The 17968-nt window shown below is 35.3% G+C and overlaps 1 protein-coding gene across 1 annotated transcript; it reads right to left on the bottom strand.

Annotated features, from left to right (window-relative positions):
- Nucleotides 1-629: 629 nt before the first annotated feature.
- LOC150093269 (protein CTLA-2-beta-like) lies at nucleotides 630-12492 on the bottom strand. Its single transcript, XM_090413876.1, has 6 exons — nucleotides 12391-12492; nucleotides 9955-10082; nucleotides 9262-9321; nucleotides 6658-6780; nucleotides 4343-4506; nucleotides 630-1384 (listed from the first exon to the last, which is right to left on the bottom strand). The coding sequence occupies exons 2-5, from the start codon at nucleotides 10072-10074 to the stop codon at nucleotides 4351-4353; spliced, it is 459 nt and encodes a 152-aa protein (XP_090270002.1). The 5' UTR covers nucleotides 10075-10082; nucleotides 12391-12492; the 3' UTR covers nucleotides 630-1384; nucleotides 4343-4350.
- Nucleotides 12493-17968: the final 5476 nt, after the last annotated feature.

Here is a 17968-nt window from a genome sequence, read left to right as displayed (position 1 = left end):
ATGCCGTAAATCATTATAAACAACAAACTAATTCAGAGTTCTGTTTACCAATTTCTAGCTAACATTAATCAAGGTATTATATAGCAGGATAACGAATATAATCTATAATCAGCACAACTAGTCCATTCTGTAACATTATGAAGCACTTTTAAATAACTCGAGACATTTTTATTGTAAATATCATACAGCACTTATTTTGGGAGTAGTTAATATAGCTGCATATGCCTGCCTAATTTTATGACATGATATGTATTATGGAATTTACAATGAAATACTAAAACATGGGCGTAAAGAAATGGCTGAAAACATAAGAAATTTAAACATATCTTCAAGAAAAGACAGATTCCCAATGAATGAAGAATGAAGATTAAAAAAGGAAGCAAAATCCGAACCCCAAACTATCGAGGAATAAATTTGCCGCGCTCCACTGTACAAATATTTACAAGAATTATCTAAGAAGAATTAGAATCAAGACCAGATTATAAGGAAAGATCATATACTGATGCTATATTTGTTATAAGGCAAAAAAAAAACCAGGACAATCAATGAATTTAGCAAACAAATACTTATCTCTTTCATTGACTTCTTGAAGACTTATCAGAGAGAATCAGATTACCGAAAGCCCAAGGATTTAGAAAATTCCACTGCAAATCTTTGAAAAAATTATTGAAGATTACACAAAAAAATGAATATATAATAAGATAGCACGCAAATACACAGAAAATCCTTATAAGGACAGACTTAGATGAGGGGATTCTTTAAGTGCACGTTTATTTAGCATAATCATGGACGAAATAATAACAGAATTTAAGAAACAGAAATTGAAATGGAATAAAATTTAAAAATAGAAAATTTAAATTTGGTTTCAAATGCAGATGAGGTAGGGTTTACTCGCAGAATATGACGATGATCTTCAGAAGCAATTATACAAACGCCAACAAATATGCAGCAGTTTTAACGCACAAATATCAACAGAGAAATCAAAAACAGTGATAACTGCAAAAGAACTAGTCAGATGTCAATTTAAAACAAAATGGGAAAATATTAGAATAAGTAATGAAATTTAAATACCTAGAAATAACTGCTAATATTCCAAATATAAAGCAGGATTGAGTAAAAAAAACATCCTTAAGGATAATACAAATATCATGATGTCTAAATTCAGTATATGAAAAAAAATAAAGATCTAACAAAAAGAAACAAAAGTATGAATGCGAAACAAGAATAGAAATAAGTGAAATGAACACATTAAGAATAATAGTTAACAGAACAAAACGTGATACATTTAAAAATGAACGTTCTTTGGCAGTGATCATTACAGAAAATGAATGATTTTCCTCTTTTGGCCTTTCTGTTAAATCCTTGATCATCCAATGTTTAGTCCCTACAAGAAAAAAACAAGAAAAAACAAGAAAATTATTATCGGATTATATAATTCACGATCAATTTTATTTTTCACTAAATGAAAACATTTAACTGGATTGAGACACGATAGACCATAATATAAACGTTGCTTTATTAACCCTCTCATGCATAAGGGCCTCATATGAGCACACATATATTTTCCCTCATAATAATTATTCATTCATAATTTAGTGCTACTGTATGCATGTAGTCCTCGTCTGGGGAGACCAAAGTGTTCTTAGAAACTACACCAGATGGCAGGAGTTTCAACAGAGTTACAGGAATACCAATCTCTCTGCAGTGCATGGTGGTGTCAAGGAGGAAGTGAAAATCTGCTGTTTTGTCGATTTGAATTTGTTGATTTTATGAGTCCTCTGGAAAGGTTAGTATGGTTTAATCTATTGCTATACTTTGTAGATGGAGTGAGCAGATTTAATTTGTTCATGTTTATTACCATATTCATAAAACGAACTTGAAAACAAACTGTCTTCCCATGAGGACAATATGTTTGTAAGGTGATCTATGCTGCAAATAGTTTGAGGTTAGAAAGTTCTTGCAAATATTTATTTTATTTTTACAAACATAAATGAACGTTAAGTCTGTTAATTGGCATTATCATCTCTTTTGCAGATGAATAACCAAAAGCCAGGTCCATCAGGCATTAAAAAGGCCTATTACCACAAGAGACTTACTGAAGAAGAGATTGAAAAACTGTGGGAGGAGTCTGAAGATGGTTTGGAGTTCAGTGATTCTGATGATGATCCTACATACCAGCAATCACAAAATGATCCTACTGAGAGTGACACTTCAAGTGAAGACAGTGATGTTCAGTGTCCTTCCCCTGCTGGTCAGACTCACAACGTTCAAAGTCTAGCTCGTGTGCAAAATACAGCTGTTGCTGGTCATATGCCATTGCAGAGACAACCAGCGTGGTTTTAGTGAGAAAGATAATCCCTTTGCTGGTACTGAACCACCGTTTAGAGGAAAACATTCAAGGAAAACACTTACCGAAGAACAAGAAGTGCTAATCGCTGCAGAGATTTATCTTGTTTCACTCTTGCAGTGTACATCTGTGGTAGATATGAGGTTCCAATCTGTCCGGAATGTTTTCAGTCTTTCCATACAAAATGAGGCAAAGAAAATAAGACTGTTCTTGATTTACATAGCGCTACTGCAAATTCTAATTGTTCTACTTTTTTGTATTTACTAAGTAATTCAAATGCTGATCATTCCTGCAGTTCTGCAGCAAAATATAAATTGTTTATAATCTGTTTTGTCATCCTTGTAATGTCTTTTAATGAAAATAAATTACTTAGTCAAAGTTATTGCCATAGAAATATGTTTGTAATCTATTGGCTTTAGTGCATGATGTCCTCAGATGAGGACATCATTTTTAACATATACAGGACACACATTTAGCAAAATTAATCAATTCATGGTAATACTGTAAGATTAAATGGTACTGTATAAAGCCATTATAATTTTTTTATCAATGAATATAAAAATTCATACATGAGAGGGTTAAAGTAATACGTGACCAGGGTATCAACTGGGGTCATGAGAGCTGGAATAATGACTCAGAGAAAAAGTTAAAAAACAAATTCAAATTACAGTACGGTGGTATGAATGGAATGGTGAGTTAGCCGCTCCTATACGGAGGAGGAGAGGTTTTTCTCCAGGAAATTGGTGTTTTTTTGTTGTCGATCAAAACTGGCAAATCAGTCCCGTAAACACACATATCTACAAACATAACATCCTTACTGCGAGATAGAAGGGATTAGATCCTGACCATCTTAACTTTATACTGCACCATATATATATCTCAGGAAGAGATCGATAATAGCGAACGTCCTGGATTGAAATGAACTTGACAGGACAGTATGAATCTTTTCACATCTAATTATTCCTTTCTAGGATTTAATTATTTTTTTATTTAATTATTACTAGGATTTAATGAAAAACTTCGCGAAATAACTAGATTGTTGTAAAACGTTTTGCCATGTAGATGATCTCTTCGGAAATACGAACGAAGAAATAAATGTTGTTTACTGTACAAGAAGGTCTTCATAAATAATCTTTCTCAACTGCAAGAGCTGAAACTTCTCGTTTTGATTCGATGTTCGGTGGTACAATAACCCTGTTTAGATCAACAGGGATCAGATATATTACGTTCTTAACAATGATTGTAATGTTCAACAACAAGGGATCCTGTAAACACCTGGGAACTCACCAAAGATCGAACTTTTCTTTTGTAAATGAAATGAAGGGAAAAAGGATGCTAGAATGAAAGAAATAGTAAGGAATAACGTCTTAGTGATAAAAGCAATTTCAGAAATCTATTATGCATATTCGATTGTTATATGGTGTGCAGATGCAACTTGTCAGCATATATATTTTGATTTGTGTGAATTTTGTTCACCGTAGACAGAAATGCTAGGATTATCATCGAAAGAGAGCCAGCTGCTTATACGGTTATGTCTTTGAGATTATGGGTTTCAAATAGAAGATATGGCATTCGATTGCTGGGGTTGAGTTTTGCTGCAAATCTACGTATAATAAAAACCGGTTAATATATCTACTGTTCAACAGAAATGGTGTACATAGACGGAATATTGATGATGATACAGAAACACTGTGTGATGGAGTTAAATTTTTTGGGTCAATATTTTATAAAATGTTTTTTACAAGAATATTATTGATATGGATGAACCCATTGGCATACCGTAAATTTATATGTTAAATTTTTGTCTATTTGTCGAGATAGAAATGTGCTCATCTGATTCATTTGCAAAACTAAATTCGAAAACATTTCAATCGAATTTTGGTAAGAAAAAGAACTTAATTTATTAGCATTTCTCATCATAAGCTTCTATACATAATCTGACAAAAAACAATTTATTGTGTCATAAAAAGAAGAATAAATAATCAGTTAACTTACGCGATTTTTTACTCCTTCGCTGTTGCAATGTTGGATGGAGGAGCGGCTGAATTCTCAACGTTCTCACAATCCGAACGAAAGCTTGGTTCTTTCATGTGGCATCCAGTGAGCTTGGGGTTTGGTTTCCGTAAGCATCCAGTGAGCCCTTGCAGTTCCTTTTCAGCCTAGATTTCATTGAAATATTGAGGATATTATATACAATTCTTAGTGGACGTTCCGATTATTATCACTTTTATAAACATTACTGATTATTAACATGACAACCTAATAGTTTGTTATTTTTAACCATCAGTGTATGAAAATCGTCAGGTTTTTGACGATTTTCATACCCTCGAACTCGAGGGCACACTTCAGACAAACATGTTTGCGTTGAAATTTCTATCACTTTTGCATGCGTATAAAGCTATTTTATATATATATATACATTCATGGAATACGTCCTTCAAGAACTTCCATTGGTAGTTCATTGGATCTGTTGAAATGATGAAAGCCACGTAAGCTGTTTCCTAACAATCTCAGTTATGTTGTTATCTTGGACCGACGAAAGAACTGATTCTTTGTCTTACTTCAAACATTTGTGATGTGATCAGTGTATGGTATGTTTAGGGATCGTCAATAGCACCTCATTTCAAATGCCAGCAACCTCTTTTGATCTTCTTTTAAGAGCGTCAACGTTTCGCTTCCGTATAGAAGAACTGAATCAACTAGATTGTCGATAAGCTCGTTATCTGTTCATCGTGGTTTTAGATTTTGGAGTGCTCGTGTTGCTTTTGCAATGTTTGTTCTACTATCCCATAATTCCCCTTGATTTTAACCGTCATTTCAATAAATGAGTACATGAATTCAATCAGTCGTATTACTTTGTTGTCGTTTCTAATCTACAATGTAGCAGTGTTCCATATCTGCTGGCAAATTTTGTGGAGTGCACTAACAGCATGTTCTCCCCTCTCTTTAAGTAGTTCTGTTAGACTATTCCCAATTCCTCTTGTTCTTCCCGATTTTGATCTTAAGATGGCTCTTTTTACTTCTTCTCTAGGTAGAGAGTAATCACTGTTCACAGTTTGTCAATCTGCCAACCAAGGTTCTCGCATATGTGATCCGACAACTGGGACAATTCCCTCTAAATTTTGTTGGCCCAAGTTATTGGACCAAGAAAATGTATAAATATTTAAATATTCAGATTGATGCTTCAATTTTAAGCAACTGCACGTCTTTATTAAAATATTCTCTTACCTTTTTATGAACCTAGATACTTTCATGTTTCTGAGACAAGATGAATCCAAGAGTTTTGTGGAGATATGTTCAGGATATTTAGTCCTATTCGACGACATTCATTCATTCTTCAATGTAATATGTTAAAGTAATGTTCGGTTTCGTGTCCATTACTTTACCCTTCTTCACGAATGCGACATAAAATTACTTGATACTACAATAACTGGGTTTATAACGATAAGCGAACACATTAAGGGACATTTAAACTACTGGAGTAGATCAACAAAGTTGCACTTGATGTATTATGGTGTATTATGGTGTCTAGCGATGTAGTGCATCATATGGGCCTAGATCCTCACGAAACAACTCGAAATGCAGAATGGATCCTCATTCCTTGATGCATTGAATGGGATTTCGTAATATTTCCAATTATTCGTCGAATACTCTGACGAAAATATTATAATAATATAGGCACAAATTGTGCATTGCTACAGTATCGGTGATTTGTTTCTGTTATGCGTCAGCCATTTCTGAATTATGTTTTATTTTCTTCTTGGCTTCCTTGATAGCTCCCGACATGCATATTTCTCCGGAGTAGCCTATTTGTTCCACACAAAACATCTGCACATATAACATACTGTCCGACCTCAGAGGAGGGGACCTCTCGACACTTCTGCACATGGAAGAAGAAAGCGAATCCATTCCGATAATAGGATAATCAATGCCTTTCATGGGATGAGTGTTTATTATCATGAGTAGGAAAATTAGCCTTTCTTTTATGAAAATTCTAGTTTTTAAACTGGTAACTATTTTGATTGTACGACAGTTGCAAAATTTTACGTAATAAACCACGTGATTTGGCGTGTTGGTGACGAATTCGTATATCGCCTTATTCCTTTCTCCACTTCAAAATGAATTGACTCTTGGCAATCTGCCAACCATGGTTCTCGCATTTGTGGTCCGACAGTACACACAATTCAGATGGAATAAAGTTTCTTTGGGAATCAGTTTAGAACAATATACGTTGCTTATTGTTTTTCTATTAATATTAGTTACCTTTTATGTACTCCAAAATATAGGAATGTCATTAGAAATGAACTTACCTGGTCAGTAAATTCATTGAATCCCATGGTAAACGTGTACTTTCCTAAATCCGCTAAAAGGTTATGATGGTTTATATTTTTGACATTTTCTTCCCAGATTTTTCGTCGCCTACTATCTTCGCTCTGTAATTTCCAGATATAAGAGAAATTACATCAGTATCTTTTACAATTACACCAGTTAGGTGTTGAAGAGCTAAAAACACTTGATAATATTTTCAACACTAAGCAATTAAGTTAACATTTCGTTCTAACTGTTTAATTACAGAGATTAGAAAACGTTACACTATACTAAAGAGATTTAGATTAATAGAATATTTGTAAGAGTTCTTCTTTTTCTAAAGAATATTTGTAGCTTCATGATAACTATTGTGACACCAAGACTGCAAAAGAAAGTCAATTATAGAGCCAACTGCAGTCATAATTTTTATGGCATTCCCCGCTGACCTTTTTCGATTTCTTGAATCTTTGATAACATGGGTACGTAACAGTGATTTTCTCATTTTTCTTCCAGGCCAAAAAGACACTGGATTTTAATCATCATGTAACGTATCAAAAACTGTCCTAGAACAAAAACTTGAATATACAAATACACAAATACCAATTTCGATTATGAAAATCAACTTTCATTTGGCACGCTTTTGGAATGAGCTGAACGTCGGTGAAGCAGAGACCAGCTGCCAACCGATTTCCTAAAATGTTAAAGGTAAAAGGTTGGAATATATTTGCCCTTTTGCGGAATCAAAAGGTTTTGCCTTGTCACTGTGAGGAATGCCAAAGACCTTGAGAAGGTCTACTTAAGGAATTATGCTTTTTCTACATTCCTGGTGACCAAGGAGTTCTATCTGTAGTATAGAATGAAGAGAGTTAATCACGATCAAAGTTATTGGGAGAGAAGGTGGAAAGGGTTATTGGGTATACGGTTTGGTAGGTGTACGATTTGCGTTAGATCATTGTTTATAGCAAATACTTCTACTTTTCTTTCAGCTCAGTAGGGGGAATTGGAAACAAGAAGCTAGTTGGAGTTGTGAAGAATAAGCTCAACAAGGAAGAAATCTTCATTCTGGTTAATAGGTACAGAACATCAACTTTCAGAGATAAGATGCTCAAGAGATGAGATTAGAGTTTGTAAAGAATTTGAACAGTGAAAAAATACAGCAGAATTTATTAAATGAGGAAAGGAAACCTTAAGCCAGAGGTGGTTATAATTAAAGGATTCTAAGTTGGACATCCTCTGGCAAGCATTATTGGATCTCACCTGTGTATTGTGGGTGTTAAAGCTGTAATTTGGATTTCTCGCACAACTAGAAATCGTAGTCTGGATGTCTGTAAGTGATAATTTGGTCACTTATGTCGAAGTTTTATGACAGGGAAGTTAGTGAAGTGGGAGTGAAAGTGATTTGCTGTATGGTAGGTGGGTGTTTGGTGTAGTTTTTTTAATCAGAGTGTTTTTCTTGTTTTGCAATTTTGGTTAAGATAGGGTTTAAGAAAGTTTTTATTCACTGCATTGACAGTGATCGTTTGTTGTACTTTTTTGCTCTGATTTGGAAATAGTTGGAAAGCGTGTACTGAGATGCATATAGCGAAGCGACAGACACATGGACATGTCGGCCATACAGAGAGAGAGAGAGAGAGAGAGAGAGAGATTGAACAAGGTCAACAAAGAAGAAAACTTCAATTTGGTTAATAGGTACAGAACGTCAACTTTCAGCCTTTCTTGCCATGACATTGCCTCGATAGTGCTGACTCCAGCATACCACTGACAGTAGGATTCCCTTTGTCCAAGAACGATCTGGCAGTGTATATGCTAGCAGAATTATTTGCCGGCCTGTTGGAATCCTTTTGACTCATTGGTCCATTATAACTTGCTGCATATAACTTGTTCCATTGTATGACATACAAAGGAGCAAGTTATGGGTTCATATGCGGTTTCGCAATACTCTTTAGGCCTCCAGTATACATATTGGCAGGGTTTCCCAAACTGTGTTCCGCAGAAAGTGAATAAGTGTTCCGTGAAAAAATATCAAAATTAATGAGCCTGGAATGGTTTTAAATGCTGCGACAAGTTCGCATTGACCTTGCTTGTGACGGCACGTTTCTAGGAAACGTGCCGTCACAAGCAAGGTCAATGCGATTCGCTCAGGTCCGGCACACCTGTAGTGTGCGCTGTCGCTTGCGATACAGCCTGCTTCGGCGGTAGTGTGCGCTTAGCTATACATTGAATACGAGACCAATGATATTCGACTATGACCACGGTGTTCCGTTAAAATTTCAGGATTTGTGAAGTGTTCCGTCGTAAGAAAAGTTTGGGAAACGCTGCACTAAGGTGTGCGTGCGTGCGTGAGTGCGTGTGTGCGTGTGTGGGTACAGTGACAGCAATTCATCTTCTACCTGCTAGGTGTAGTTGATATTCCCTCCAAAAATAAACATTTTCTCTACGTTGAACTGCTTTTTTTTTAATTTGCGAAATAAACTGTGATAGTTATTACCCTGCATAAATTATTACAAAAGCACAATAAATAAAAGGTTAAAATTAACGATTAAAATTTCTATGCAGTAAACATTTCGAATATTAACAAAGAACAACAAGATAGAATGTTTTCCTACCTTCTTTGATCCTGCCACTAACAATTCATCTTCCTCTGAATAATATTTCTTATATCTGTCCTGTAGAGTAAGAAAGTATCAAAATAGTTTGCTTTTCATAGTTCGATCATGTATTTTTCATATAATGTTTATAATTTGTCATCATAATTCAATCGAATGTAATATCATCGTAATATTTTCAAGTTATTTTGTAATAGAAATACTTAAAAAATATCATAATCTATTTTAAAATAAAAAAGACGATTAATGTGTTTCTAAAAAGCATATAAACAATAACTGGGACTTTCTTTATCGCCAACAGAACCATAATTCCGCAAAGTCATCACAATCATGAACTCAACAATCAGTGAAGATTAAGAGTTTCTACCGATTTTCAAAAGTTAGTCAAGTTAAAAGTGTTCCTCGTGCTCTCTTTCGAGTATAAAAGGTGTCACTGCATTTATTCCTTTATTTAATACTTAAGTTACTACTAAATTAAGCTGTGATTATTAGCTGTGAAAAACTGCTTCAGTTTTCTCATTACAGATTCTTAGCTTAAATCAGTAGCGATGTCTTTAGGTGGTAGTAGATGATTTTTATCGTCCGTTTCTACCTCTTACTAGAGATACGCGGTTTAATAGAATGGTTTCCTAATAGAATATATTACTTCTATCAGTGTTTACTTAAATATACAATATAAGTTCGAATTCTTACCTTGAAACAGACCCATATGTCATCCAGACTATTGTCGAATTCATATTCGTGTGAGATTAGATCCTCCTCCTTATAATTATCTTCAATGTTTAGCGAAGTTAAAACCTCCGTTCTTGACATTGTTATGTCTAAATAAACAGAAACAAAATAAATACCGCATCCAACACAAACTCATATTAACTAATAATTACTTTGCTCTGTAGCGTACATTCCACACTCTTTCAGGTCATAAGGAACTTCGCTTGGTTGTTTCGAAGGATTCGGAGCAGAAAATATAAAAGTAACTTATAGGAAAAGCATTTTAGAAACTTCACCGCAAGATACACGAGCAGGGATAGATACCATTTTCCATAATCTTTTTAACAAGGAATGAGTTTCTCCTCCATTCCAGGCTATAGTGGTCAAGTAGATTCAGCAGACCACCGTCAGTGGTACACGGACCGTACTTATTGTTAACTCTTCGGGAGACGTCCTGTTCCACTGGCAAACATTCTGCTGCTGATTATTTTGCAGGTTGTACTGGAGTCTAGTACTCCCTGTGTAGGAATGGCGAAGCCCCGAGAGGTTAATTCTCCCCTCCCCGCTCGCTTAATTTCCCATTATCTTACTCGAAACCATGATCACCACTATTAAAAATTCCAGGGTCACTGTGTTTGAAAAAAATCTCGCGCAAAAAACATCAACAATCTTTAAAATATCAACAAATTCTCAAATAAATTGCAAAATATACACCAAAAAATCCTATAAAATATAATAATTCCTTTGAATAAAAAATCTTTCCTATTGACTTCACTAATATCAGAGGTCCTAATTCCAATATCAATGATGTGCACCACATTCAAGCCCTATATGTTATGCAACCACCACTGCCATTCTCTACAACATCGCATTTCAAATTGACCATCTTCTCTGTCCACGCGCACCACCATATTTCACGTATAAGCAACAACTGGAAACAATTAGCTCGAAGGCTGTTTTCTTGAAACCGTCTTTACTACTTTTTTTTAAAATGAAAGAAACTAGACGAGTGTCAATGTTGAAAATCATGGATACCAGTGTCATTTGAAGAAACTCATGTAGTCTGAGTTTAAAACTGGAAGAAAGCACAGTCTTTAAGAGTGCACTTAATGAACATAAAGCAAAAAGAGTGCTGTCGAACTTGTCTATCTTGATGGCGGTCACTACCTCCAGATTTACGGGTTTACCTCCATTGTGGCCAAATAAGTGTTACCTTCATTACGGTATGATGGACGTATCTTTTGCATGTAGACTTTTACAGTGGCAAAAGTAAACCCAAGATTTCTACCCAGTTTATTAATGATAAAATACGGTGGACCCATTTTATTCTTTAATATATCATTATATGCCAGCCTGGTTGAGAGATTGGATAGTACTTCTGTTCTCTTTACCCAAGAGGCCTTAGGTTCGAACACCATTGAAGCATGGATGTTTGCGAACGTGTTTAGATGGGAGATGAATTTCATCGTCCAGTGTCAGACACTGTTATTATCCTACTTATTGGAGATCTAAAATGGCTTAGAAAATCTCCGTATTTGTTCCTTAGAGGAGGGATTTTCACATTAGCAACCCTTAGGACATCTCTAATTTTTTAGGTTAGAATTCATTAAAAAAAATCAGTGTACAAATTCGAGCAGTTACAATTATTATTAGGGATGAAAAATGTTAACAAATAAAGAAGGCCAGAGGAGTAAGAGAAGTGAAAACAAAGAAAACCTTTTGTAGTTAAGTTTTTATATATGTATAGCTTGATATTCCTTTAGCTGGATATCCACTATCACTAACAATGTTTCCTTATATATACAAATAAAGTAAAATACATTTCGGATAGTTTTCGTAGTTTATAATTAGTTGCTGTTTTAGATAAATTAAGTTAGTTTGTGTATTTATGTGTAATCAAGGGGCGTAGCCATACTGGGTTACTAGAGAATTAAATTAGTTCGAAACAGTCACTGCGAGTCCAGTGACTGTATCTATGAGGGCTCACCTTACATGGTTTGATTCATGTACATGTTAATCTATTAGTCTCCTAAGTGATTTAACTGGTTAGTATATTGGTATGTTAATTGGATATGGTATGTGAGTTATAATGATCTCTTATACTATAGGTGTAAAGTAATTGTCAACATTGTTTAGTCCCATGAGGTAGTCTCTCAATCTTTTTCTGAATGCATAAGCATAGTAGGTGAAACATTCTGTTTGCCAAATACTGTTTGTGAAAAAAGCGAGCAATGTTATAGCAGAAAGCATATCTCATTTGTGGTGAAAATATCTGCTCCAGATAGTGGGGGGAGAGAGAGAGAGAGAGAGAGAGAGAGAGATCAGAAGCTATGCAGCAGATGAAGCATTTAAAGTGAAGATGATAACCAAATTTTCAAAACTGATCAGGTAGCGAGAAGATTAATTAAGATTACTCACCTGTAGAATTACTTTTTCACCACGTTCGTGCAAAACCTTTGATGTTTATACAGAACTTCTTCCGCTGTTTATATAAAGGAAGAACTATTAACGCAGTTATATATGAATATGGTTGATTGGTATGATTTTAGAAGTTTTATCTTTATCAAACTAACTATCGTTAATTATCTTTCGTTATCTGATTGCAACAAAAGGGCAAAGGCAATTTATTTATCTCCATAAAGAAATCTGAATACGATACCAGTTGTCATGGTAACAAACACTAATATCTATTTCCTGAATTACTGATAATTTTTATCATATCAACTTTTTCATCGTAGGCAAATGGACCAAAGAATATGCTCTCCTGCATATAACAACCTGCGTTCACCTACTTCACCGTCATACGATTTCATATAATAATAAAATAATAAATTATTCAAGGTTTTTATCTCCAAAAGACAATAAGGGACATTTTAAAGCTATCTTCCTATTACTGATTTCCAAATGACCTTTCTGTCAGTTTGTTGTGTTTAATTTATATTCCATTTCCATAAACGTGTATGACAGACTTAGCACTGATAAACAGAGGGAAGGACAGTCGAATGTTGTCAACAATAACAAATATTTTTACGGAAAACTGAATTTGAGTTCAATCACCACAACTTATCACATAAACTACATTCTGTTGGCAGTGAGTAATAGTTATTGATAAAAATAATTAACGATAGTTGATGTTTACAATCCTATTATGATTTCGTCGTTATATTGGAAACGATGCCTCAGCACATTATACTAATATTTAACCACAGAGATTTAATAATTTTTATAATGTAAAATAAGTATGATTTCTTTATATTTAAATCAATCCTACTCATAGAAGAGGGCGCAAAAACCTAACACATTAACGTCGTGTGTGGACAACTGATTATAGAAAAGGAAAGAATCTGTTGAAATGTAAAGTGAGCAGCTGGTGATCATAGTCCTTGAGTAAAAGTGTGAGGGAGACTATTCCATAGAATGGAGGTAGGGAGAAAGATAAAATGAAATGAAGGAAGAGAAATTGTATCTGCAAGTTTGAATCCGAATGGTTCATGGATATTGACCAGCACTGGTTGCAATTTTAGAGGAATGGGGGATGGGAATTACTCAGCCAATGTGCCACTACCAGAAACGTTTTAATCTCAGGACACTTGTAACCCACTCATTCCATTCGGCGCCAAGATGTCCAGGCTTTCACCATCTTCTGGAAGTACATAACACTGGGCGTAGTCACTTCAGCATCTGCCTTTGTACGAACTACCAAACTGGAAACTTGTAACTCGGTCGCAAAAGGTAAATCGCTGACTATCAAATGAGAATTTGGTAAGGAGGCTTGGTACCAGACGTCCTAAAATGTTATGGAATTGACAGTAGTGACTACACGACTTTCTCGAAGCGTTTATATGGGTTGTGCCGTAAATAGGTGAAGTTGGGAAAGAAATCCGCGATGGATTGAGAGTGGCTAAATCCATGTTGGTGATCATTAATTAAATGATGACCTTCCGGATGGCGCAGGAGTAGTCTCTTGAATTATCGTTTCCGCTACATTTGAGATAATTATAATGAAAGCAACGGAACTCTAATTTCGTTGTTGAATTATTGGCCAGGTAGACTGGAATGAATATTGTCTAACCAATACAGCTCATGGACTGTAGGAATTCGTTAACCGACATGACATAGTAGTAATCGTAATCAATGAGACATATCTGGAAAGAAAGCAAAGCTAAAACCAGCCACTACTCATTTACCACAAGGAAGACCAGTCGCTCAGGCGTATGGATTGCAATATACACGAAGAGCAACATAAAACAATGAAATTGTGAATCCCACAACCACAAATGTGAAAATTACCAGGATTACAATCCACACTACCACTAACAATGATAATAAACTAAAAATCTACTTTGGACACAAATCTCCACAAATAACTGCAGAAATCACGTCTCGAAGAACTCCTAAACAGCAAGGACATTGTACTAGTAGCCAGAAACTTAAAGGACAACCACTCAACCTGGAAGAGTAAATTAATCAACCTCAGCGGCAAATGACTCACCCAATGTGCCGCTACCAGAAACGTGATCTCGAGACACTTGTAATCCACTCACTCCATTGGACGCCCAGATGTGCAGGCCTTCGCCATCTTCTGGAAATGAAAGACATGTATCAATTACAAGTGATGAACTACTCCATTTCAGATCAAAATCCAATCTCATTACAACTCGGCTTTATTACGATGTCATGCCCCACGATGAACTACACCACATCCAGCAAACAGACATCTGGCTAGTCTCTCCTTTTGAAATTTACGAAATCGTAAAAACAAGTAATAAATAAACTAAAATAAGCCCAAATAAAGGAGAGCAACATGTTCGAACGGAATATCTAACAATACATAAAATGTCTTCTTTGTAGAACAATCTTATACATAATTCATTGGTGAAGGCTCTCAAGTCACTTGAGGCCTTCACCAAGCGGGACAGTAGTCTCACACTAGCGTAGTTATTCATTTCCCACCTAAAGACAATCGTCAGATACACCCATGACCACAGCAGTATTCAAATCTGCAGCCTTGTGTCCTAGCCACTCGGCAAACAGAGTGGAATTAATGCGATGTTAACACTAACACTAAAACCATTAAGCTAGAAAATGGTGGATAAATTAATTATTCATCAAATCCTAGAAAACATTACAATTTCCACAAAGTTATCTTTCATCTATAGTCACCTCTCCTGCTTAGAAAATAGCCGCAAAAATATTGTTAACAAAACTCTAGGAAATAACAGATTTAAACATTTAACTTCTTTTTTCCAAAAACTAAGCATCCGTTAAATGTTCAGATTCCTATTCAGCCATAGCAAAGAATCACAGAACACAATGGGATAGAACTGGAAACCAATCAGCCCTCTTTTTTTTTTTTTTTTGATATCGCTAAAACTTTTAACAAAGCGTGTTACAACGCTTTCTCTATAAACTTATTGACATCTAACTTCCCAATATAATCTGGATTATTAAATCCTATTTAAAAAGTAGAAAAATACAGTCACATTACAGGGAATCAGGGCTTTGGAATGAAGGATAACTTCTGTTGCTTCAAGGCTTTTTTGCTATACACCCGTTTCTGCAAGCCATCCACTACCATGGCTTACTGAGACAGAACCATACTACGTGCGTTGCTTTCATACCTTGTAACCAATCGTCTCCAAATTGTACATATCGAAGCCTGGCTTCAGAAATAAGACATCGCAAGCAGTAAATGAAGTTTACTGCTTGCGATGTTTACTTTTGCGATTGCAAAAGTTCAGCGTTTCTTTTTACAATAAATTAATAAATTGTTCTTTTCTTGATGAATACGCTACAAAATGGGCTGTGTTGCGAAGTGAGTTCGAAGATAGATCTAGTGATTTTCGTAACCAACACTCTTCTTTAGAATTATTTTCAATGCCATTCAGTGTCAATGCTGCCGAAATGCCAGATTCAGTACAAATGGAGCTGCTTGATCACCAAAACAACTCTTCTTTGAGAGCTAAATTATGCGCTTTGTTAGGAAGCACATACTTATGTGAGCAGTTCTTCTCCAGAATGAAGCATGTGCAGCCCAAGACAAGAACTCAGAGACATCTCGAGAATACTCTGCGCATAGCGACTTCCAAGATTGATGCCAACATCGACAAGCTGGTCAAGGAAAAGCATTTCCAAGTTTCCCATTGACATTGTAAAAAATGAATGTTTTCTTCATTAAATTATCTTTTTTCAAGTATTGACTGCATTTACTTATCATGAACTCGACTCCTTCCCTGTTCTTAAAGCAAAGTTTGTTTATTTTTATAGGATTTTATGTAACGTATCAAATGCGCAGCGTTCCTTGTGAATCTGGAAAGCATCTTACAATTCTAAATACCACAGTATAACTTTGTCACCCGCGGCTTCATTGAAATTTTTAATGCAGCCCGCACTGTCTGAAAGGTTGAAGACCTGTGATCTAGATGACGTCTTTGAGACATTACAAGACATCCAAGCTCGTAACTAACTTTATTCCTTCACAAAAGAGCTACTTTCAAACACAATTCGCACGGCGTTATCTTTTGTCTTTTATCTGTTGAGTGCTGACCTGTGAGCCCTTTGTGCGTGATTCGAAAATTTGAATGTCAGCTCGCTTTTACTCGAGATCGTCATGTAGATTCGAGTCCACCTGAGAGCTGATTATTCTTTGAACGTTTAGAGGTTACACGAATTTCATCACAGAGTAAAAGAAAACTTCTTGAAAGGGTCCATGTTTTTTTTTCCCTATCTGGAAGCTTCTGGTTATCTAACAGTTAGTACAACAACGTTAGTATGGCTTACAACTTTAGGTAAGCTTTACATTAAAAACATACACTGAACACCAACGAGAATAAATTCCGTCTTCTTTATCTTATCTTAATATGGATTGTGATATCATTTTCACGATTAGTCAAACAATTACGTAGAAACAAGTTTCAGTAAGTACGAAATATAATTGTGTGCATGACAATATTGAATTATCTTCAACAGAGGAAGATACGATCAAAGATTATGAAGATAATGTAATTTATTTATCCTAAGTATCAGGATAAGACCATTGCACTAATGAGATATCGAAATGCGAACTCACCGCACTCCCTTTCTTTCTGTAGTTGTGTCATACGTAGCTTTTTCACGTATTTATTAGCTGTAGAAAGAACAAATTTATGTAGACATTCCTAAACCGTACAGAAGGATTTGGGACTGTTTCCTAGGTTGAGTTGTGAACTTGTTTCTCGTACAGTCAGTTATATTAAGCGATCGGTATAGTTCGCCCACCGATTAGAGATCCCTCGACACTTCTGCGCAAGTCAGAAAAAGGAGAATCCATTCCGATAATAGGGTAATCAGTCCGTATTGTGGGATGAGTTGTTTATTATTACCGGTCGGAAAATTAAACTTCTCTTTTATGATTATTGTAGTTAACTATGTTGCTTGTATAACAGTTGGAAAATTTTACTTATAAAGCGCGTGATTTCGCGTGTTGGCGACCAATTCGTACATCCTTCATTTCTTTCTACCCTTCAGCATCAATCGACTATTCTTGGCAAGATGTCAAGCAGAGACCTACAAACGGTGGCCGAACTATATGATTGTATAATCAATATGATGATTATAATTGCTATTGGCTTGTTATTCTTGCATTGTCCAACAAATTTATCATAATCCAAATCAAAAGTGCTTTCTTTTAGTCTCAATTGGTTAACATTTCTAAATAACGGATTTAGATTAGTCGAATAACAGCTTAATCTAATCTTACTTCAATTGAAAAGACAGCTTTTGAGGGTTAAAACCGATTATAAACCGCATTTACGAAGAAAGAGGAGACAGAAGAAGCGACATTTTTATTCCGTTTTTACAGTTAGTGCAGCCTCCGCTAGGTGTAGGTAGTGTAGAATCTGTTATGTGATTCCTTGTTTATTTCAATGTTATATCTTCCGTTATTGAAAAATATTACATTATAAAGATTTATGGGTACTTTTATGTTTTTTTAAAAAGGAAAACGTTTTCAATGTAA

Source organism: Typopeltis vanoorti, chromosome 24, assembly GCF_054136105.1.
Source record: "Typopeltis vanoorti isolate ZY-2024b chromosome 24, IOZ_Tvanoo_1.0, whole genome shotgun sequence".
NCBI classification, from domain to species: Eukaryota; Metazoa; Arthropoda; class Arachnida; order Uropygi; family Thelyphonidae; genus Typopeltis; species Typopeltis vanoorti.
This window is presented reverse-complemented; position numbering and strand designations above follow the sequence as displayed.

What these genes read in the sequence shown, in the direction of transcription:
- LOC150093269 (XM_090413876.1), bottom strand. Translation starts at nt 10,074, where the DNA reads ATGTCAAGAACGGAGGTTTTAACTTCGCTAAACATTGAAGATAATTAT. An exon ending in TAGTGGCAGGATCAAAGAAG is followed by an intron (nt 6,781 to 9,261) that starts GTAGGAAAACAT and finishes TGGAAATTACAG; the next exon opens with AGCGAAGATAGTAGGCGACG. An exon ending in TCAATGAATTTACTGACCAG is followed by an intron (nt 4,507 to 6,657) that starts GTAAGTTCATTT and finishes AATGAAATCTAG; the next exon opens with GCTGAAAAGGAACTGCAAGG.